We start from the raw sequence: 22,507 nt of genomic DNA on the forward strand, positions 1-22,507 counted from the left end.
ATCACTGGTTGTTGCCAATTATCATTGTAACAACAGAGAAATAATCGACCAAACACTAATTTCCAAACTTTTTTTCCCGAGTTTATAAATTAGTAAAATCCACCCACACCCCTCTCTGGTGGTACTTGTTTTATTGAGTTAATATTTCCGACAGCTCCTGAATGCAGCAGCGCTGCAGCGCCCCTGATGGAGGAACAGGAGACGTTCAGGGCTTCCTGGGAAAAAGAAACCGAAAGAATAAATGTGACTTCACAACACAGATCGTCGACTGGAGGTAAGTACATACTTTAACTGCGTATAAATTACAACTAAAACATTGCAACGCTTAGTTAAACACATCGATATAAGGATAACATGAACGTTTTCAGTCTTTCAAGTGTTGATGAAAGTGATTTAATTAAAATTATTCTCACGTATTTAAAGATATATTGAGAGTTGTTGAGACGGTGATTTGTTTATGTGAAAGTAGGCCTAAAGATGATATATAACTATAGTTTAACAGTGGTTTTCCTTATTGACACACGTTAATAAGTACATGTAATACACTGATTTTGACTGACAGCATGCTAAAACTAATATTTTGCGATTTATTCCAGATTATTTTCACTATGTCGTCAGATGAGGTGAGACGTCATTTTGCTTCCTGTTGTTTTCATGTTGTTTTTCTTCCTTGTTAAAGATCAATATTACAGATAACTTACTAAATGTATCTGTAATATTTCTGTTATACACACATTAACTATTGTTCTTGGCTAAAACATTCCTGTTGGATTTTTGATTTTATCACATAATAATTGTAAATCAGAGTACTTGAGTAAAATTACTTAGTTACTTTCCACTACTTATTATACTACAACTTTCACTTGTAAGATTACAAACTTATCCTCATAAAAATGTGTCAAAGCTTCTCTGCATTACACATTATAATATAAGGTGTTTATTTATTTATATATATATATATATATATATATAATATAAGGTGTTTATTTATATATATATATATATATATATGTAATATATAAGGTGTTTATTTATATTTTCTAGCAATCGCTTGTCGTTGTGTTTCAGGATTTCTCTCTGGTGATGGAGACCCAGCTGCTATCCGAGGACACTTTGGAGGGAATCAAGGCTTTAATCACCAACTACAAGGTGCACTGAAACTCATCATTCACTGGAGAATAATGAATAGTATAGTGGGGTTTTGCAGTGTGTTTATTCATGATGTTTTAACGTAAAACAGGTGATATGTTTCTATGCACAGAGCAGCTCACAAGATAAGAAACAGAAGCACTGAATGAAACCAGAATGTACAGATTTAGATAAATACACGTGACACTTTAATTAAATATTGGAAATAAGTTGTAGATAGATAGATAGATAGATAGATAGTAACTTTATTGATCCCGAGGGAAATTCAAGTTTCCAGCATCACAGTTCCATAGTGCAAAACATGTTAGTAAAAAGGCAGTAAAAAGTTAGTAGTGCAAAGTACAAAGTACAAAAAAAATATACCAAATATAAAAACACAAGGAGATGAAGAAAACTGTTAAAACTGAATATAGTGCAGGGTAACAGCTGTGATACATGACTATTAAAAAAATTAATATAGTGCAGAAGAGACTGTTAAAAATGATAATAATTTATTTCGCTCCTTATTAACAATTTTCCAAAAGGAATGCACATATTAAAGACTGAATAACAATAAGGCATTCAATTAAATGGAAAAAAGAAACAATAATCAAATGTTGATCGAAAGGGTGTAGGCTGGTGCTTATTATACCTACCACCCTTCTTACTTAGCATATTCTAATAAGCTACTCATTCACTACTAGGTTTAGGCTACACAAAAACAAAATAGAAACAATAATTCAAAAGTTCCAAACGGTACATACACAATAATACATGTTTACCACCTTATTTAAAAAAATAAATAAATTACATTTGCAAAGTGAACTACACATTCTTACTTCCACAAGTTAATATACATTTACATATCTATTCCCCTAAATTGAGACTGGATCTGTCTCTGATTTCCAACAACCTCTGAATACAGTTAGGAAAATGTTAGTGAACGCAGCTTGTGTGTCCACAGAAAAAATACGACCAGCTGATCGAGGAGCAGAAGGAGCTGGCTACCAGCAGAGATGACCGACGGGAAATGACTCAGAAGTTCAAGCAGCGCACCATCAAACTGACTCAGGATCTGATAGACGACCAGCGCTCATACAAAGAGCAGATTGAAAATGAAAAGGTACCCATGCTTTGATGTTTGATGAGTTTCACTGTTTAGAATGATGTGCGAGCAGAATTTCTTTTCACATTCGTCTGATCTGAATCAGTTCAGGGAATTAATCTGTGGGATTTGACATCTTGTACTAATATATTACAGAATATAGCAGATGATAGCTGATATTTTTCCACCAGTATTGCGATCTTTATTGGGCATCGAACTCTGCAGGTTGAACCTTTAAAACCTATCCCAGGTGTTTCCCCATCAGCTGTTAAAGGTAAAACATGTGGCACTGATTAGGATATCACACCTGAAAGTTTCAACCAACAGAGAAAAATACAAAAGCACTTTGTGTTTTACTGTTAAATTCTCTAAATGGGATCATATGTTTACCAAAAACCCACAAATATATTCCGGTCAGTTGAGTTTATTTATTTCCATTACAACAAAGGTGTTGTTAGGAACGTGCCTTGGTGCAGCACAGACATGACAATAATTTAACACAGCATAATAAAAAAAAAAATCATGTAAATAAAAAATATTTAAATACACATTATACCACAAATGTATAAACCTATACCCATAAAAGATCAGCTAAAAAATAAATATATTTTAAAGGAATTGCCGACAGCCGGTTAGTTTAGCTTAGCATAAAGCCTGGAAAACAGACTGTCCAAAAGTGACAGAATCTACTAGCACCTCTAAAGCTCACTATTAACACCTTATATTTGGTTTGTTTAATCTGTTACAAAAATTGACGTGTAACACGTAAAAATCTGTAGTTTTATTATTATATTTACCATACAGACATATTCAAATATGCAAACATATCACAAACAATTTCAAAGAAAACTATAAGCTAAAACAACATGTATATTACAGGTTTACCATACCAGTGTATTAATACTATCAAAACAGCATTTAGATCATTGCAGGATACGAAAACTTCACTCAAGCGACAAGAACAACAACAATAAATTAATTCAGGTTAGAACTTTGTCATAGACACTAGTATTTATCAAATATATAATGCATAAATAATCAGCATGACTACATCATATTCATACACTGACTTGAGAAGATCTCATTTGTTAGGGTTAGTTAAGCCAGATAACGAGAAGATACCCTGGGTATGTTGAACTGGCTTCGTAGTACAGGCCTCTGAAGTGTTTCTGTGTTGCAGGCTAAGATGAACTTGATACAGCAGGATGAGAGGGAACTGACGAAGGAGATACAGAGAGTGGCGGAGGCTCTGAAGGAGGAAGAGGTCAAAAACAACCATCTGAAACAGCAGACTGATGTACGTTTATCAAGACCCCCGCCGCCTGCAGTCCATCCGTCACACGTGCAGTAAACCTGTCCCTTTTGATTTCAGGTGTTCACTGCTGTACCAGAGAAGAGGGTCGTCTTCACCGGCTCAACGGGAAACGGAGCCGACACATTTGAAATGAAGCCGAGTGTAGTGTTCCCGATGGAGGGCGGGGCGGTACTGGTTACATTTGAGGACAAAGTTGGTGAGTTGTCACTAAGCTGTTTAAATTCATCTGCATTGGTTAGAGGAAGAATCTGTGTTTGTTGATGTTGTGGCACTAAATACTTAGCTGGCACCCCGCTGTGATTCTCAAAAATCGTTGTTTTGGTCACGAGAGGTTGGCACGGGTTACCATGGTTACACGTCTCCAACCGGCAAGGAAGCTCTCAGGAAGTGACGATGTAAATTCATCGTTCTGTGTGTCCGAAAAGATACATACTACTGTTTTTTTCACAGAAAAGTATGTTGAACAATCGTACACATATTGAGTATGTAGTGCGTAGTATACGGTTTCGGACGCGGCCTGTGACTGTGGGGCTTCTGGGAGTCTCACAGAGATTGGTTGTGCTGATATAACTCCTATTATCCTTCTGTTATTAGTTGCCAATAAGATCCTGGACATGAAGAAGCATCAGGTGGATCTGGGAGCAGATTGCAGCATCACTGTGGAGGCTCAGCCAGTTCAGCTGATGCTGCCCAAGCTGGTGGAGGTACAACAAATACCCTTGTTTCACTCCTCCTAGAGTGTGATCAATATCAGTATTCATTTCCTGAGTGATCAGTTTCCATCTGTTTGTCCTGCAGATAGACTCTGAAGTGAGTCCTCAGCACATATTAATCTCCAACCTGCCCAAGATGGAGAGCGAGACGCTGCTGGAGCTGGAGATCCACTTCTCAAAGCGTAAACACGGAGGCGGAGAGGTGGACAGCTGTGAAATGCTGCCTGACTCTGAGACTGTGGTCATCACCTTTGTGGATAAAAACAGTGAGCAAGCTTTTGTTCTTAATATTTAATACTGAGATTATGATGGAGAATTCATTGGGAATGAGTTCATTTTGGAGGTAATATTCAGAGCATTGGAGAATACAGCTGATTGAAGACAAAAAAATGATTCCACATGTATTTTAAAATTTTATTAATAGTATAATAGGGCTGTCAATCGATTAAAATATTTAATCACGATTAATCGCATGATTGTCCATAGTTAATTGTGATTATCGCAAATTAATCACACATTTTCTATCTGTTCAAAATGTACCTTAAAGGAAGATTTGTTAAGTATTGAATACTCTTATCAACACGGGAGTGGGCAAATATGCTTTCTTTATGGAAACGTATGTATATATTTATTATTGGAAATCAATTAACAACACAAAACAATGATAAATATTGTCCAGAAACCCTCACAGGTACTGCATTTAGCTTTAAAAATATGCTCAAATCATAACATGGCAAACTGCAGCCCAACAGGCAACAACAGCTGTCAGTGTGTCAGTGTGCTGACTTGACTATGACTTGCCCCAAACTCTATATGATTATCATAAAGTGGGCATGTCTGTAAAGGGGAGACTCGTGGGTACCCATAGAACCCATTGTCATTCGCATATATTGAGGTCAGAGGTCAAGGGACCCTTTGAAAATGGCCATGCCACTTTTTCTTCACCAAAATGTAGCCTTCTTTACGACGAGCTAGTATGACATGGTTGGTACCAATGGATTTCTTGGGTTTAGTATGATGTCAGTATCTTCACTCTAGCTTTAAAACTGAGCCCACTAAAACCTCCGAAAGACGGATTGTGTTAATGCATTAAAAAAATGAGTGGCCTTAAAACAAATTTGCGTTAACATGTTATTATCGCATTAACTTTAACAGCCCTACTATTAATACTATAATACACAAGTTGTAGGCACCTGAAAGAGAACTACTACTGTTTCCACTGCACAGACAGCAGGATGTGTTGTCTTTGCTCTGTTTTGGTCTGAATCCCAGCTGATGAAACCTTTTCTACCATCAGTCGCCAGAGGTTTGACGGATAAAGAGTACCATGAAGTGAGACTACAACAGAAGATGCACAGAGTGAGGGTCACTCCTTTTCTCAACGGAAAGATTACAAAATTAAAGGTGAGCATTTAATAGGAGAAAAGAAGATTCCCACTCTCAGATCACCTTCTACTGTCACTCTCATTCATGTTGGAATTGTAATAATATTTTTTCCCTTCCAGACCAAGATGACGACGTGTCCTCGGACGGTGCTGCTGACGGGAATCCCTGCCGTCATGGAGCGGGAGACCCTGCAGGATCTGCTGGAAATCCACTTCCAGAAAAGCAACAATGGCGGAGGAGAGATCGAAGCCTTCCTGTACAATCCGCTGGGTCAGCACACCTCTGCCCTGTTTGAGGGCGTCTCCACAGACAGAGAGGAGGAGTAGGGTTTTGATTTATCACCTTTCAGGTTCAGGGCAAGATAGTCTGATGTAAAGACAGGATCCACCCTGCATCTGTTTCAGTCTAATATTCTGTTTTCACACCTTTTGTGATTGAAGTTAGTATAATTTAGTACAAAGTTATAAACTTTATAATCTTGGGATGTTTTAAACTTTGTATAAAACTGGTGGACATTGTTTTCTAGAACAAAATATCTGACTCCTGTCACAATAAGCCCTTTTCTCAGCAGCCGTTTTGACATGTCATTGGAGGGTAAACACAGGTGTAATTGGCTGTCGCAATAACTGCAATATTGCAATACCACACTATTGACAACCAATAGCAGGGGATGGCAAGCAACCGCCACCGTCCCTATCTCCCTAAACATGTTTCAGCCTTCCCTTCATCCAGAGCAAGTATTCTTCCTTGTGCTAACATTTTTACCTCTGCGAATATTCCGTATCATAGCAACCAAAGCATCTCAGCTGAAAAAAAAGCTGCACCTCACTGCCCTTCTATGTTCTGCATTTAACAACAACCAAGTATTCATTTGTATCTTTGTTATTTAAAAAGCAACACAATAATAGCCAAACAATAAATCTTATTTGTAAAAATAAGATAAAACTAAACTGAACAGGGCCATTATTAATTTTGTCAATTACACTTGTTGTGTTTAGTCTGCTATGACATGTAAAAATGGCTGCTGTGTAAAGGGTGCATTGTCAAATACAGTGTAATTACAATGATGCCATAACCTCATTAATCAACAAGGAATGTGTACTTTTAGCAGTTTTATTACGCAAAAATGTAAATAGCCTGCTGTAACATTACTTTTTTCATTTTGGCTCAGTGCAATTAAACTGGAGTGAAATTAAGAAATGACACGGACTAACATGTTTCTATTTTCTTTAAATTGGTGAAAAAATATAAAATTCTTAAAGGAAATATTTTATTTACTGTCTATGATAACTTGGATGAAACGAACCAGCTAGCAGCTAGTTCTGTCCAAAGGGTTTTTCAACATACTATACTATCTTTTGACATACTATATGACTTTTTCGACAAACCATACTATGACTTTTTTTTCGACATACCATACTATGACTTTTTTTTTCTACAAATATACTATGACTTTTTTTTACTCTTTTTTCGACATACTACATATGACTATTTCTTGGACATTTTTCAGACTTTTTTTTGACATTTTTCAGACATTTTACAGACTGCTATTCGGACATTTTACAAACTTTTTTTTGGACATTTTTCCAGACTATTTTTTCAGACATATTTTCTGACTTCTTTTTCGAACATTTTTCAGATCTTTTTTTTTCAGACTTTTTGTCCGACATTTTTCAGATTTTTTTTTCCAGATTTTTATTGTCCGACATTTTTCAGACTTTTTTTTGGGACATTTTTCAGACTTCTTTTTTCAGATCTTTTTTTTCAGACTTTTTGTTTTGGACTTTTTCAGAATTTTTTTGGGGACTTTTTTTCAGATCTTTTTTTCAGACTTTTTGTTTTGGACATTTTTTCAGACTTTTTTCAGATCTTTTTTTTTAAGACATTTTTGAGATCTTTTTTTTCAGACTTTTTTTGTCCGACATTTTTCAGGTCTTTTTTTTCAGACTTTTTGTTTTGGACATTTTTTTCAGACATTTTTCAGACCCTTCTTTTCAGACTTTTTGTTTTTGACTTTTTTCGACATACTACACTATGACTCTTTTTTTTTCTTTTTCAACATAATATGCTATGACTTTTTAATGACTTTGACATACTATACTAAGTATACTATGACTTGTATACAATTACTTTTTTTGACATACTATACCATGACTTTTTTTGTGACATTTTTGTGGCATACTAAAATATGACTTTTAATGCAGGCTGGCTGGCTACAGCCATTACATCTGGCAAATGTCCACTTGGACTCAAGGATGAACTGATTAGATTTTGGTGGTCAAAGGTCACTGTGACCTCACGAAACACATTTTTGGCCATAACTCAATAATTGACATGCTAATAATGAATTAGCACGCAGAGGCATACAACCGCTAGGCGCTCATTTTAGTTTGCAAATGATCCTTTTAAATATACTGAAATTTCCACTGCTTTAAATTAAAATGCATTAAAAGAAAAACGACTTAAGTACCAATAGAGACTAAACTCAGATCAGGTTTATTGTAAAAACATTACAGCTGAGTAAAAGTAACAGTACATTTAAAACAACTAAACTGACAAAGAATCCAGCTACATCCCCTAGTGCACAAACTGGAAAAAACATAAAACAGCAGCTGAAGACCCACAGAACAACAGGCTGACAAACTGAGGTCAGGCACTTAGACAGAAGAGAGGGACAGGTGAACAGTAGGTGTGTAAAAATAAAAATACATTCAAAGTGAGAAAAAGAAATCGGAGAAGGAAGGGTATGAAGCCCAGAATAAAGTAAAACAATGGAGACACAGTCAAGTACTTTGGAAGACAGTTGACCTAATTTCATATCAAGGACGAGGAAAAATATAATTTAAAAACCTCTAAAATAACAACATTATCTCTTACATGGTTTTTATAATGACTACACACAAACCAGAGCCAGCGTGTAACAGTCCTTCTCTTCTACAGCATGTTGTCTGATCATCAGACCTTCTTAATCTCAATCTTTAGTTTTTGTGCAGACGTCTTATTCACAAACAAAACCAACACACATAAAAACCACTCCTGTTTCCTCAAAAATCAGACTCACGCTCAGATAAAAACCTGACATTAAACAAGGTCAGTGCAAACTCTGGTGTCAAAGTGACGTGGCCCCATTAAAACTAACAGCAATACTCTCTTAGATCATTATGTACACGACAGTAACAATTATCAGTAACATTATACTATGATACGTTTACAGGTACTACTCACGCGCAACAGTTATAAGGTTTCGGAGAATACACCACGGGTTGTTGCAAGTAGAACAGGTTATTAATATACGTTTTTCCTGTAGTGAAATACATTTTTAATACAGTTGTTGATGAGAAACAGCATGTACAGATTGCATGCTGCCAGGGGTTGACTTTCCTACATACCGAATATGTAGCCGCTTTAAATATTTCAGCTCCTACGAATGAAACAGGTCAGTTTGTGCCTTTTTTTGGTTAATGCCAGAATACAATGTTGATGAAAATCAATGTTTGTGCTATTAACTTTGAGCACTGTCCTCACAAGGAATTAGTCCAAGTGAATATGAGGACAAACACTTGAATGAAGTGTATTCTTTATGCAAATTGACCCAATTAGATTAGAGATTTGAATGTGTTCATGCTGGTCCAACATACAGTATATCACCATCAGCCACATCTCATCTCTATGTTTTATCATCTGGCTGCATATGTTTGTTTTTCCTTCCAATGACAGCTGTTTTTCCTGCTTTGTCGTTCATACCCCTAGGTTAAGGGTCGTGTCAAGTCAAAAAATATTGCATACTGTTGTTAATATTGTTTTCTAAAGCGAGCTCTTACTTTCAACCTACCAACCATATTCCTAGGAGAGTCCACGCAGAAGAGAAATGTGTAAAAGTTGCCTGAGAAGACCATCAGAAAGAGGTATCCGTCTCCGCGATTGGCAAGTAAACAGGAGTGCATTAGTGGGTTGAGAGTGGTAGTGGTGGTGGTGGTGGTGGTGGTGGTGGGGGGGGGCTGCTGGTCGTCCAAACTGGAATCATGGGACTAACTGTTGATACAACTGGCATGTGCAATACGGCCGTTTAAACGACCAGTGGTGCCCATTCACTTGGTTTGCGTCCGTACTGGGTGAAGCAAGGGAACAAGAACGAAAAGGAAAATTAATTAACAGGAAAATAATGTTTTATTTGTTGCTTTTGTGAATGTAACATTTAAAGCTGCACTATGAGTTTTAAAATACTGATTCACCTGCCATATCAAGTTAAATTAGGAGTTAGGCTGCATTCATACCAAATCAGGCATTGTGTGGAAACGCTGGTCCTCCCATTTATTTAAATGTGGGTAGTGCGTTTAGGCTGCAGCCATCGGAGGCGCGCAAAAAAAGAGAAAGTAAACGCAGCGGCCTGTGGCGAAAAGTTGAAACGGAATCAACACTTGGGGAAATGCAACCCGACAAAGACATGTTTTGTGAGGTCACAGTGACTTTCGACCAACAAATTCTAATCAGTTTATCCTTCAGTCCAAGAGGACGTTGGTACCAAATTTGAAGAAACTGGCTCACGGTTTTCCGAAATATCACGAGGATGGGACGGACGCAAGGTCACAGTGACCTTGACGTTTGACCTTTGAACACCAAATTCTAATCAGTTCATCCTTGAGTCCAGGTGGATGTTTGTGGCAGATTTAAAGACATTTCCTGGCGTTTCTGAGATATCGCATTCACAAGAATGGTCCGGACGGACGGACAACCCAAAAACATTATGCCTCCGGCAATGGTTGTCGCCAGTGCGGAGGCATAAAAAATACCGTCAGATTAATTGTAGGAAATTGGACTTTATGCTGTTACATGCTCTTGGTTTTCTTTAGTATAGAAGGTGTTAATCTCAACCGGGTTGAAAAACTGAAGACAAATATTTCTGGAAATCTTTCCAACAGTTCCCTTTTGCTGCCACTTGGAGGCGTCAACCTGCAAGTTTGCCTGCAGCAGCTTTAAGAAGTCATTACATACTGTATTACGCAGTGCACTTACCTGAATATCAGTAAGCTCTTTGTGGAACCTCTTTGCCAGATCCAGGTTCTGCATAGTCGGAATCTGGTAAGTCTGAGAGAGAGAGAGAGAGACATTTTAGTCCTTTAGCCCATACTGTTCCCCAGAATGATTTACAATCAGTGCGTTTACATACACTTCAGTAATCAGATACAGTTGGCTTTCTCCAGTAAACTGAATTCTTAAACGTCATGTAAAATGAGGTTGATTACTAACCTGCTGCATGTATTATGCAGATTAACAGTCACCAGGTTAGAATGAGCAAATCATAAGAATAGGATGGTGTATTTGTAACAGATGATACAGAACAGTATCATAAAATCTGCAAAGAAGACACGAGAAGGACGCAACAGAAGGTGAAATCCTACCTTTCCTTGGTAGAGGAGACTGCCGACAGGACACACGACGCAGGCCGTCCCCGCTCCAAACACCTCCAGGATCTTCCCATCATCCAGAGCCCCCAGCAGCTCCTTCATGCTCATCGTGCGCTCGGTAACCTTAAACTCACCCTGACAGACACACACAGGGAGCAATGAACATCAAGTTAAATGATCTACTGCAGAGGTTTCAAACCTCTTTGGCTTGTGACCTTTAAAATAAAAAAAATCTGTTTGCAGCACTGGAATGTGCCAGAGAGTTGTGATCAGTTTGACCAAAGAGATTTTTATTCTTTAATGTAAAAATATCAAATAATCCACAAGTTATAACCAAAGATCAGAGGATCAAATTAACATCATTTTGTGTATTTTTTGTGTATTAAATTTCGGGGAAATGTGAACACTGTTGAGGTCTTTGTGATATGTTTTACCCAGGTTCTGGCCAGGTCCAGCAGAGACTGTCTGGTGACTCCTGGGAGAATGATGCCATCCAGAGGAGGGGTAAACAACTCTTTCTCTGCAGACACACAAACAGTTTTATCTTTATTAAAATGACAAGGTGTTTAAATCTTTCCACAAAGTATAGTAGGCAACCAAAACTGTGAACAGAATGCCACAGGGACAACGTTTCAAGACAGAAAAGAGCCTGACCTCCTTTCTCATTGGTCCAGTAGATGAAGAGGTTCATGGTGCCGACCTCAGTGATCTCCTCCTCTTCTCCATACAGCCACAGGACCTGTTGACAGCCTCGCTTCACCGCTTCGTTCTGCACCGCTATCGTAGGACCGTAGTTACTGGAGGGAGTTCAAATAAACCAAAGACAGGCAGAGACAAGAGTGTCAAGAGAGCAGCAGGGAGAGAGGCACAAAGGATAAATAAAATAAATAAATCATTTTGGCGTTTGCTTTGATTATTAGACATGTTTTCCGATATACTATTTTCCCTGCATACTGTATGTACTTACAGAAACTCTAAGGCTAGCACTTTGGTTGGTTCAAAGTGACATTGTCTTAAACAGGGAAATTCCAAAGTATTCCAGGAGAATTTAGCTATGTAAATCTAAGCTGAGACATTTTAGTGTTTTAAGTAAATGGATGGAGCCGGAGGTGGGTTTTTTATTGCTTTTCGACACCAAACCAACACCCAGAGACGGGTGTTAGAGCTGAGAAGGAAGCATCCTGGTGATAAATGTCACCATAGTGATCAACAGGGGACATTGATACAGTTGATTATTATTATCTCAAGAGGTAAAAACTAAAATTACCATCTTGTGGTTGTATGCGTCCGCAAAAGCGTCAAATTGTCTGAAAATGTCTGTCCAATATATCATCATTTTATCCTATTAGACATTTGTAGAAAATGAAAATGAAAAAATATTTTAAAAAAATAATTTATTCTTGAGTTATGGCCAAAAACATGTTTTGTGAGATCCAAGTGGCCATAAAAAAATCATAGTATAATATGTCATAAACAAGTAATAAAAAGTCATAGTATAGTATGTCATAAAAAGTCTTTAAAAAATCATTAAAACGTCATAGTATAGTATGTCATAAAAAAATCTGAAAAAGGTCGTAGTTTATTATGTCATAAAAAGTCAACAAAATTCATAAAGTCATAATAAATCATGAAAGTCATAAAAAAAGAAAATTGTATAGTATGTCATAAAAAAATCATAAAAAGTCCTAGTATAGTATATCATAAAAATGTCATAGAAAAGTCATAGAAGTCACAAGTCAAGTGTCAAAAAAAGTCACAAGTCATAAAAACTTATAAAAAGTCATAGTATAGTACGTCATAAAAAGTCAATATAAAATGTCATAATAAAATCATAAAAACGTCATAGTATAGTATGTCATTAAAAAGTAATAAAAAAGTAATAGTATAGTGAGTCATAAAAAAAAGTAATAGTATGTCATAGAAAAGTAATAAAAGAGTCAGTTCATCCTCGAGTCCAACTGGATGTTTGTGCCAAATTTGAAGAAATTCCCTCTAGGTGTTCCTGAGACATCGCGTTGACAAGAGTGGGACGTACGGACGTACATACTGTATATATGTACAGTAGAACAAACTGAAGTCATAATGCCTCCGGCCATGGGTGTCACCAGCATATAGACATAAAGAACAATCTAGACTGCACTAAACTTCCGTGAACAAATAAAAGAGAGACAGCATTTCATCATCTTCTCACTGAAATTAAAGAACATCCTTTCCGTAAACATTATATCCTTGTGACTGCAAGAATTTCAATAAACAATGAACAATGAAACTCACAGTTACGACTCAATTGATGAGTCATACTTGGCTGTGGAAATTTGTCAGCTTTTTTTTTGTGTCACATTTAAGCTGCACAACTCGTAAAAGAGAAAAACGCCCTAGAGTATCTGAGAGGAATTTAATTAGTCCAATATTTACTCTTCTTTTTAGATATATATAATTATTTGTGGAGCTACGGTAACAGTAGTAGTAGTAAATGTAGTAGTGTAGTAAACAGCTGTTAAATAATAATATATATATATATTTTTCTTTTTAATATAATCACGCTGGTATGGGATCGGTACTCGGTAGTGGCTGATAACACAAGTTTATGTATCGGGAATGAAAAAATTGGTATCGGAAAATCTCTTGTTTACTGATAACAGCTAGAAACATGGCTAAACCAAACTGTAAAAAGAAATCAGAGAAAAGAAACTCATTTGTGTTTAGGAATAAAAAAGGACTTTAAATTCATACAGTGTTGTGTGGGCCTTTAACACACACATTGAATGAACATAACATAATAACCTACAGGGCGACGACCCTTAAATATCTAGCCTGCTGTGCCGTGGCTGCTGCTGCTGCTAATCTGGCCTGATAGTTGAAGTGAGAGCAGATTTGGTTGGTTCAGGCTGTTCAGTGGCGTTATGTAACCACGCTGTGGCTGAGCAGTGTGGAAGCAGGCCTATGATTAGAGGCTGTGTGGAATGAGTGGAGATTACAGGAGCACTGACGGTATCTGTAGTGCGAAAACCGGAGAGACTACTCGCCCTTAAATAACCTTCACTTTGATCTGTAACAAGATAAAACACATCGCAGCAGGTCTTTGTCAGCTGACATTTACACATTTAGACATTAGACAGCGAGGCATTGTTCCATTGCCTGTTTGACGAGTCAAACTGCTCATAACCGTGATCTTATCCAAGACATTTATACTTCACAGCTGTAACTGATGATCTCAAATAACCCATTCCTTTCCTGCTTTGACGAGACAAAATGTTTCTCTTGGAGAAGGTCTATTGTTCCACTATCTCTCTTTTCTTGGCACAGATTTGACCCCAACACCAAATAGTTGTACTGTGCCCTCGCCGTTTCAAACAGGAAACAAGTCTGCCTCAAAGTCCGCCATTGGACAGTCAAGTTAATTTTATTTGTATAGCCCAATATCACTAATTTGCCTCAGGGGGGTTTACAATCTGTACCAACTGCTCATATCAGTGATCTTATCGAAGACATTTGTGTTACGCATGTGTAACTGATGAGATTAATCTAATGATTATTTTTCTTATTGAATTGTACTGTACTGCTGAAAACCCAATAAAAGATTTATTTAATTATATGTAATTCTAATTGTTTTGGGTTTCCTAACACTACTGCTGACGATGCTAAATTTGAAACGTTTGCTGATTTCTGACAGCAGGACTTCAAGCTCTGCGGTGTGAAATTCATCTTTGTACTTGTTTTTGTGCATGAAACTTGTCCACAAACAGAGTGGGACAGATACCCTTATAAATAATAATAATAATAATAATATATCATTTAGGGTCAATTTAAAGATACCAAGAGATCTTGAACTCACCCTCCCATCTTGTAGGCCCCAACGCCTCCTTTCCAAGCCCTGACAAATGAAGGGTCTGCCAGCAGAGAAACAGGGTTGAAGGAGCCCGTGGCGAAGTAAGGTCCCACTGGGCCGATGATGACAAAGATCATAGCGTGTCCTGCCCGAGACACGCCGAGGGAAGGCTGGAGGACGGGTGAGGAGCAAGAGGAGAAGACGATCAGTACGACAGTAAGGAGAGTATATAGAGCACATTTAACACCAGCTCATTTAATCACTTCGGCTGAGAACCTGGAACCTGCACTGGTGTTAAACTACATTTAGCTTCTCAGCTAAAGCCCCGTTTCCACCACAGGAACTTTCCCTCAGAACTCAGAACCTTTTGATGAACTCATTGCATTTTCGACTGCAATTCCAGGGTCTTAATTAAGTTACGGGGACATTTTACGGGGCCTTTGAAAAGTAGTTCCAGGCACTAAAAGTCCCCAGAACTTTTGGTGGAAACCCGGCTTTCAAGCTCACCTCAATTCCTATGAAGGTGGGTCTGATGTAGAGGCTGGCGTCCTGGGAGAAGGGAACCCACTCCTGGTCGACCTCCACCAGCTTCCTGATGCACTCCAGCAGCTCGCCTTTATCAAACAGCTACAAAGAAAACAAGACAAGGTCATCAACCGTCAACTAATCGCCCTTCTTCACTGAATAGTGATATCAATACAATTATATCATGTTCCTTTTCCCCAATTCTATTGTCTTTTAATCTGTGTTACTAAATGTCGGAGTATTGCGCCTTAAAAACTGATACATATCTGTAATATACATGCACACCAAAGACTTAGATCTGAAACAATTCAACACCTAAAAATCAGAACTAACCAACTAACTAAAACAACACCAGACTCCATTCACAAAAACAGTAATTCAACCTCGCAGAAAACAAGAGCTGCTGGTCGCTGCATCAATCGGTTAGTTCGTTTGTGTTATTGTGTGACTTTCGGATCTGAACGAACGCGGCGTCCACAGCAGTACATTGCTTAGCTTCCGTGCCAGTACTCCTGTCTGCTTCTCCAAACTGGGAGCACGCCGACCGCCATCTAAGTTACTGTATGTAATGTTAATACACTGACTACAAGGATGTATACTATATATCCTGTATATCCTGTATATGTAGCAGCGTCATTAGCAGAAACCTACGTCAGGTCACGTGGGAAAAGGTTTTTAGAAGGGCTTGGGAAAATAGCATTTTGACGCTGAAACATACATACTTTGACCAAACTTTGAATGTTTGGATTTGAATACATGAAGAACATGACCGTGAAGTTACAGAATGATATGAAACCTCAAAATAACAAATAATGGAACCGCCTTTTATATATTTTTCTTCCGTGTAGCATGCAGCAAAGGCTGGATTCAGACCATGTCACAGTGTTTCCATTGTGCCCTGAACTCATGACCAAGTATTAACTTGTGTTGTTCTGGGTTGAAAGCCTAAACTGGGCATTCTGCCCAACAGTTGCGTAACACAGTAGACGCTCAATAGGTTCATGGCGTGATCTGTAAAGAATCTGAAGAATGTGTTGCTGTGGTGTACAGGGGATGAAGTCCAGTTTTACACATCACACAGGATTGTACAACTTTGAGAAGTTCATCATAGCAGCAGTAAATTAACACTATGATAGAAGTGCACTAAATGCACCGGCCATATGATTGGCCGGTGCATTTAGCTTGAGAACTCTACAGCAGAGCCAGGAGCAAAGTAAGAGGTTCTTGCCACCAGTGATTTTGTTGGTGTCAACATAGTTCTTTTAGCTTGGCTTTCCCACTTTAAGCGGTTGTTCAGACGGGAAACAAACCTGCGTTGGTGGGAACGTGTTGCTTCAAGAGTCAATGCAATAAGATCTGGGATTTCCAGTTTGAGTAACAGGTTATCGAGGTGTGTTTTTTCAAGGTTTCGATTGACGTGACGAACACTAGCAAGAATCCTCACGGAGGGTTTTTCTGAGGACAGAGTTCAGGGTACAAACTCACAGGAAGGCTGCTTCTGTCTGAGCTCCGATGCATCCTCTCCATGTTCAGCATGGGTCTGAACATGCGGATGTGGTTGTCGACTCCACGAAACGCCTTCATGCCTTCAAACAGCTGGAGGGGAGACAGACAGAAACACACAACCGGTTAACTCAGGTTTCTGTTCATCAGACTGTTAAATCGGATCGGTACTCGTCATCGACCGATACCCAAAGTCCAGGTATCGGTATAGGGGAAAAGATGATAACCCAGAAGAATTTCATTTGTTGGTGATTTTTAATCATCTCTTGGCGGTCTAACTGCTGCTTCAGAGACTTTACACCTTGATAAGTATATCATTATAAAGAGATAGTAAAGACAGTAATAATAGATCCACATGAAATATGAGCCATTAGCAGCTTTGTATGAAATGAAAACATCACAACAAATATCACAGACTGACCTCTATGGAGTAGTGCAGGGCAGAGCTGGCAGGGTGCAGCGACAGGTTCTGGAAAGGTTTGATCTGAGGAGCCTCCCAGCCGCCCTTCTCCGACCAGTTGATGGTCAACATGTGGTCGGAGAACTGTTTGCCGAACACCAAGGTGGAGGGGTCTGGCTTCGGCTTGCATGCTGCGTTGCGTTCGATGACGAGATCTGCAGCCTGATGTGGAGACGGACAAGCGAGCCGGAGACGGGCGCAGAAAAAGAAGTAGACGGGACGAGAGCAGAGCGGGCGACGAATACAGAGATTGTTTTTAAATTGGCGTTACTGACAGAGCATGCTTTAAAAGGACAATTAGTTGAGCGTTATACAGAGTCAGTTGCGAGGCTGACGTATCTGGTCAATTAGACACAATTAATTAAGTTAAATTAAACTGAATTAAATGATTACAGCAGGCAGGCAGACAGTGAGGAGACAGAAAGGGAAAAGAAACTTTAACTTCTAGGCAGAGAGTGCTCTGACATGTACAAGGCGAGCCAGACTGTACATCAAGCTGGATGGTAGATGACACAGGCCTCACCTGGTGGGAAAGACAAATGTTAACTTTTTCCTCATTACCTTAAAGGTGCTGACGAGCCGCAGTGAGCCAAAGGACAAGGGGAGGGCCTTAACAAGTCGTCCATTGAGTGCCTGGAAATAAAGCACGACAAAACTATTTGTTCTATATACACAGTATATAATACTAGTAATCATAAGTTTAAAGTAGGGATGAACTGATACTGATATCGGGCCATGCTGACTCAAATAGCTGGATCGGGTATCTGAGACAATGGGGCCAATCTATTCAATTCAATTCAAGGTTATATATACAGTGCTTGAAGTGCCAGTACTCTCTTATTTCACATGATGGCGTGTGTATTGGCCGGTATCAACAATCTCTTGCAACTTATTCTATTTATTAATTATTTCTTTAAGCATGTTATACAGTACTAAACTCAAATAATATTCCAACTGGAACATTTTAGGGTAAAGGTGGTGTGTCCTGTGTTATTTGCAGCCTATAGTCGGGTATCATTCAGGTTTTAGGAGCAGCGTCCCAGTCAGGAAGCTCCTACATATTATGCAGCAGGATAAAGAGACACATGCTGAATTTCAACCGTGAATAAAAGGTACAAGGAGATACTGGGTTTGAGAATCTACCTCCAAGAAAATTTCAAGGTTTTTGACTTAAAACTATGCAATTTGACATCATTTTGGTCCGCTAATATTACTTGTTAGATGATTACTTTCTTATTTACACATATCTACACTAATTATTTTACAATAAGGACGTGAATATTGTATTGATTATTGATAAATTACAGCAGCATTGTTCTCATCCCCGTTATGAATCTCCCAAGGAACCTGATTTCGAGAGGGCCGAAAAGAGTACCGGCAGCTTGTGAGAAGTGCCGGTACCAAGTTGCTGGTGTACGATTTACTATTTCAATAATAAATAGTTAGGAAAGCAATGTTTAAGTCAAGCCTGATGTTGCCTTACTCACAAAGAATGATCCCAGTCACTTCCACACAGTGAGGCATACAGCTTATTGATTAAACACTGATATCGGATCGGTACTCGGTATCGGCCGATACCCAAAGCCCAGGTATCGGGATCGGTGCATCCCTAGTTTAAAGGTTTCGTCTATCGTCTTTCCGGGTGACAACAATTCATCCAGCCTTGGAAATACACAGGGTCACCATGTCTGACATTGTGGGTGTGTGTGACTCAGCACCAATCATTTTGCTTGCAGTTCACAGTATACACCTCGTAACAGCTGATTCAAAGTGCTGTGCTGTATTTAGAATCGGGCACATAGGCTACAGGCTATACTCTGCAAAATGAGGAATGCAAGGTGAGAGAGTAGTTTGCACGGATCCTGTGTGGGTGACAAAATGTGCAATGGAAAACAATATCTGTTCTAATAACCAAAACATCAAAGAAACCACCAACGATAATCTAAGATCAAAATCGAAAGCAAGTAGAGCAGGTTCATGCCAGATCTTGTTTAACTGGCTTTTTTCCTGGCTCTTTTTCTGTTATTGTGGCTGATATGTTCAGGCAGTTAACTGCTTCTAAAACAGGTTGTGCTTTTGGTAATCCCACAATTAATCTTATAATCTGCAATGGCTGTATTTCACAGTTACATTGCCTGCTACATATGCCCATATAGTCAAGCAGGCAGTGGTCTGATGCTTTAGTGATTCCTACAACAAGTTGCACAGCCAGCCTGCTGCAGGAACCCATGTGTGTGTGCACTTTGTTGCATGGATGATGCAAGTTCTATCTTTTTTGCGACGATAAATTTCTGTAATTATATAGCCTACTAAATTTGTGACATGCACATACATCTGATGCATAACATTTGTTTTTGCTATTGTTGTTATTGTTGACTGGAATTAAAATAAAAGAGAATTAGCAAATGCTAGTTAGCATCTGTGCATCATCAAACTACAAAAACACTAGCAATGCAAGTAATTTAATTAAAAATGCGATATACACAGTAAAAGCATAATGAGATAATGTTATACTTATACACTTTTATTCTGTAGTTAGGCACCTGGAGAGATTAAAGCTGCCTTCTTAAACCAAACTCAGTTTAAAATTCTAACAATTTAATGAAAGCTTGCTCATAGCGTCGCTTACAAACTAAATAGAAACAGCAGCATTACTACTCTTGCATCAGAAGGATATATTCTTCAATTCGGCATAATAATAATCTGCCAGTTATCCACCAAAACAGTGGAAGGTGGTAAAATATGTAACCTCTTCTCTCATAAAATGAAGGTTTAAATTGCAAATTTGATGTGCCGAATTCATCATCGCACCATTAAGATTTACAAAAAGCATCCAGTTGTGTTATACATTTTTGTTGATACACAAGAAAATCTTAATTTCCACATTTTTAGCATGGAGTCTGGTGTAATGACCTTTCCATGCTTGCATTGTTTTGCCACGGTCCACCAAAAACAGTGGAAGGTGGTAAAATATATAACGTCTTCTCTCATAAATTAAGGTCTAAATTGCAAATTTGATGTGTGCCGAATTCATTATCGCACCATGAAGATTGAAACAAGCATCGAGTTGTGTTTTAAGTTTTTGCTGAGACACAAGAAAATCTTAATTTCCACATTTTTAGCATGGAGTCTGGTGTAATGACCTTTCCTCGCTGTATTGTTTGTGTCTGGCGGGACAAGACACACACCAGTAAAGCAGACTATGTGAATGACTTGTTATCTCTCTGGGTCATTATTGGAGGTCTTATCTCTAACTACAGTGAATCATTTACCCAGACAGTCAATGTAAACAGATAATAAACAGCAACACAGATCATCGGTCAATGAACTCACCGTTCGGAGGGCTGCCATCTCCGCTACGTAACGAGTATAGCACGGGATTAATTGTTCGTGTGGAAACAGGACACTCAGCTCAAAGTCAAACTTCAGTTCCGCTTCGAAATACGACACGCTGTTGGCTGTTGACGCCTGAAACCTCCCAAACAAAAAATTTCCTTCGGTATATAACCTTTTTAACACCTGATCTAGCTAGTTTATATTATATTATATATTGTATATTTGTCCTATTTGTTCTGGGTTAACATGTAAACATCACTTGGGACTGTTCTGTAAGAAGACACAAGGATACTAGGAGAGAAAAAGCCCACAAAATCAATTTAAAACCTTGAGTCTTGTAGTTTTAATGACGGGTTTCATTCAAGGAAGTCACTGACAAAAGCGTAACATCTGATTGGACGACTAGCAGGCTCAAAAAGGGAGGTTATTCGAGGTCAAAAAGGTGGATGCTGATTGGTCGGTCGGGGGGGAGTGGTGTAGGTCTTGTTACATAGTTGGTCCAGGATGCCAAACATTAAAGGGCTGCCTGATCTCAGACAGGCAATTTGCTCAACTGAATGAATTAACATACACAACAAAGTCAAAAGTGACAAAAAAAAAAAAAATCCTTCATTCAAACAAACAAAAAAATCTATGTTGAAATTATGTTTTCCACAAAATGCATTTGGTAAAACAAATAAGTTGTATGTAAACATTTTTTATGGGAGACAAGTTTGGGGAAGCACATGCATTTATGTCAGAATAATTCATTTTCATTCACTTTATACAAAAATAAGCCAGCACAAATAAGTATCTCATTATTGCAAGTCATCTAAAAACGTCTGATGCATTTTGGACATTTAAAGTGGCAGTAGGCTGTATATATTTTTGGCATCATTGGGCAAAAAAATCCATAATAACCTTTCAGCATATTGTAATTCAAGTGTTCTGAGAGAAAACTAGACTTCTGCACCTCCTCATGGCTCTGTTTTCAGACTTTAAAAAAATCTAGCCGTGACGGGAGACTTTGACCAATCTCAGGTAATTTCATTGAGAGAGCGTTCCTATTGGCTGTGCTCCGGTCATGTGACCGGTACTTGGCGTTTCTTCACCAGATTTCACGATGGCGGCGGCGGCGTCACAAACTTTATCAATTTACAGCTAAACAGTACACTACAAGATGATTCTGAAAACATTTGAGCCGAGAAATAGGCATTAACGTAACATAATATTGATTCATATTTGATCAGCGTTGCCTAGTTTGATCGTTTGGTCGGAGTTCGCGAGTGATTGACAGTCGGCTCTCATAGATGGTTGCTGGAGAGCGGACCGCAGATCAGCTCTTACCGCCTGGTTTCCTCCAGTCTGTGAAATCTTGCAGATGCCGTTAGGATCACCGGAGGACACCAGAGGCACATGATTTTTTTCAGGTTACCTGTTTCATGAACTACTGTCACCATATAGCGACCGTTTTAATAAAAATAACTTTTTTTTAAATCATATTTGCTCCAATCTCGCCTACTTCAGCTTTAATGACATGTCATTTTTTATTTTATTGAATGAAAATTCTCCCTGTATTTACAACCATCTTAGTATTGTTATCAGCACACACAAACAAAAAAATAAGCATAAACTGTGCAATACTGTCATTAATAATGCATTTATAATGTACATTTCAAGAAATATTCTTATTTAACTCTTATTTATACCATTCTGGCATCTATAATAAACATGCTGAATAGATCCCACTTCTCAGGATTTTGTATTTACTTATTTGCACTGTGGTTATATGTCATATATATTGTATGTCTTAACCTCTTTTA

At 38.3% G+C, this 22,507-nt stretch overlaps 2 protein-coding genes across 3 annotated transcripts; one reads left to right on the forward strand and one right to left on the reverse strand.

The window, feature by feature from the left end:
• Nucleotides 1-164: 164 nt before the first annotated feature.
• ifi35 (interferon-induced protein 35) lies at nt 165-6,847 on the forward strand. Of its 2 annotated transcripts, XM_074655892.1 has the most exons (10): nt 165-274; nt 597-623; nt 1,069-1,149; nt 2,093-2,251; nt 3,414-3,530; nt 3,606-3,744; nt 4,143-4,252; nt 4,347-4,527; nt 5,559-5,665; nt 5,767-6,847. In XM_074655892.1, exons 2-10 carry the CDS (start codon nt 609-611, stop codon nt 5,971-5,973), a joined length of 1,116 nt encoding a protein of 371 aa, XP_074511993.1. In that variant the 5' UTR covers nt 165-274; nt 597-608; the 3' UTR covers nt 5,974-6,847. The 2 variants fall into 2 exon arrangements, with proteins under 2 accessions (XP_074511993.1, XP_074511994.1); XM_074655893.1 differs by lacking the exon at nt 597-623 and having other exon boundaries at nt 216-278; nt 1,045-1,149.
• A 1,267-nt stretch (nt 6,848-8,114) lies between these two features.
• On the reverse strand, nt 8,115-20,869 carry bcat2 (branched chain amino-acid transaminase 2, mitochondrial). Its single transcript, XM_074655891.1, has 11 exons — nt 20,703-20,869; nt 17,931-18,002; nt 17,331-17,531; nt 16,892-17,002; nt 15,389-15,508; nt 14,888-15,051; nt 11,707-11,849; nt 11,487-11,572; nt 11,047-11,187; nt 10,661-10,732; nt 8,115-9,755 (listed from the first exon to the last, which is right to left on the reverse strand). The coding sequence occupies exons 1-11, from the start codon at nt 20,718-20,720 to the stop codon at nt 9,714-9,716; spliced, it is 1,170 nt and encodes a 389-aa protein (XP_074511992.1). The 5' UTR covers nt 20,721-20,869; the 3' UTR covers nt 8,115-9,713.
• Nucleotides 20,870-22,507: the final 1,638 nt, after the last annotated feature.

The sequence above is a fragment of the Sebastes fasciatus genome, chromosome 13, assembly GCF_043250625.1.
Source record: "Sebastes fasciatus isolate fSebFas1 chromosome 13, fSebFas1.pri, whole genome shotgun sequence".
NCBI classification, from domain to species: domain Eukaryota; kingdom Metazoa; phylum Chordata; class Actinopteri; order Perciformes; family Sebastidae; genus Sebastes; species Sebastes fasciatus.

Excerpts from the sequence above, each read along its gene's own strand:
- bcat2 (XM_074655891.1), bottom strand. Across the intron at positions 17,003-17,330 it reads CCCTGCACTACTCCATAGAG|CTGTTTGAAGGCATGAAGGC; the intron begins GTCAGTCTGTGA and ends TCTCCCCTCCAG. Across the intron at positions 11,850-14,887 it reads GGGGCCTACAAGATGGGAGG|TAACTACGGTCCTACGATAG; the intron begins GTGAGTTCAAGA and ends AACTCCCTCCAG.
- ifi35 (XM_074655892.1), top strand. Across the intron at positions 3,531-3,605 it reads ATCTGAAACAGCAGACTGAT|GTGTTCACTGCTGTACCAGA; the intron begins GTACGTTTATCA and ends TTTTGATTTCAG. Across the intron at positions 5,666-5,766 it reads GAAAGATTACAAAATTAAAG|ACCAAGATGACGACGTGTCC; the intron begins GTGAGCATTTAA and ends TTTCCCTTCCAG.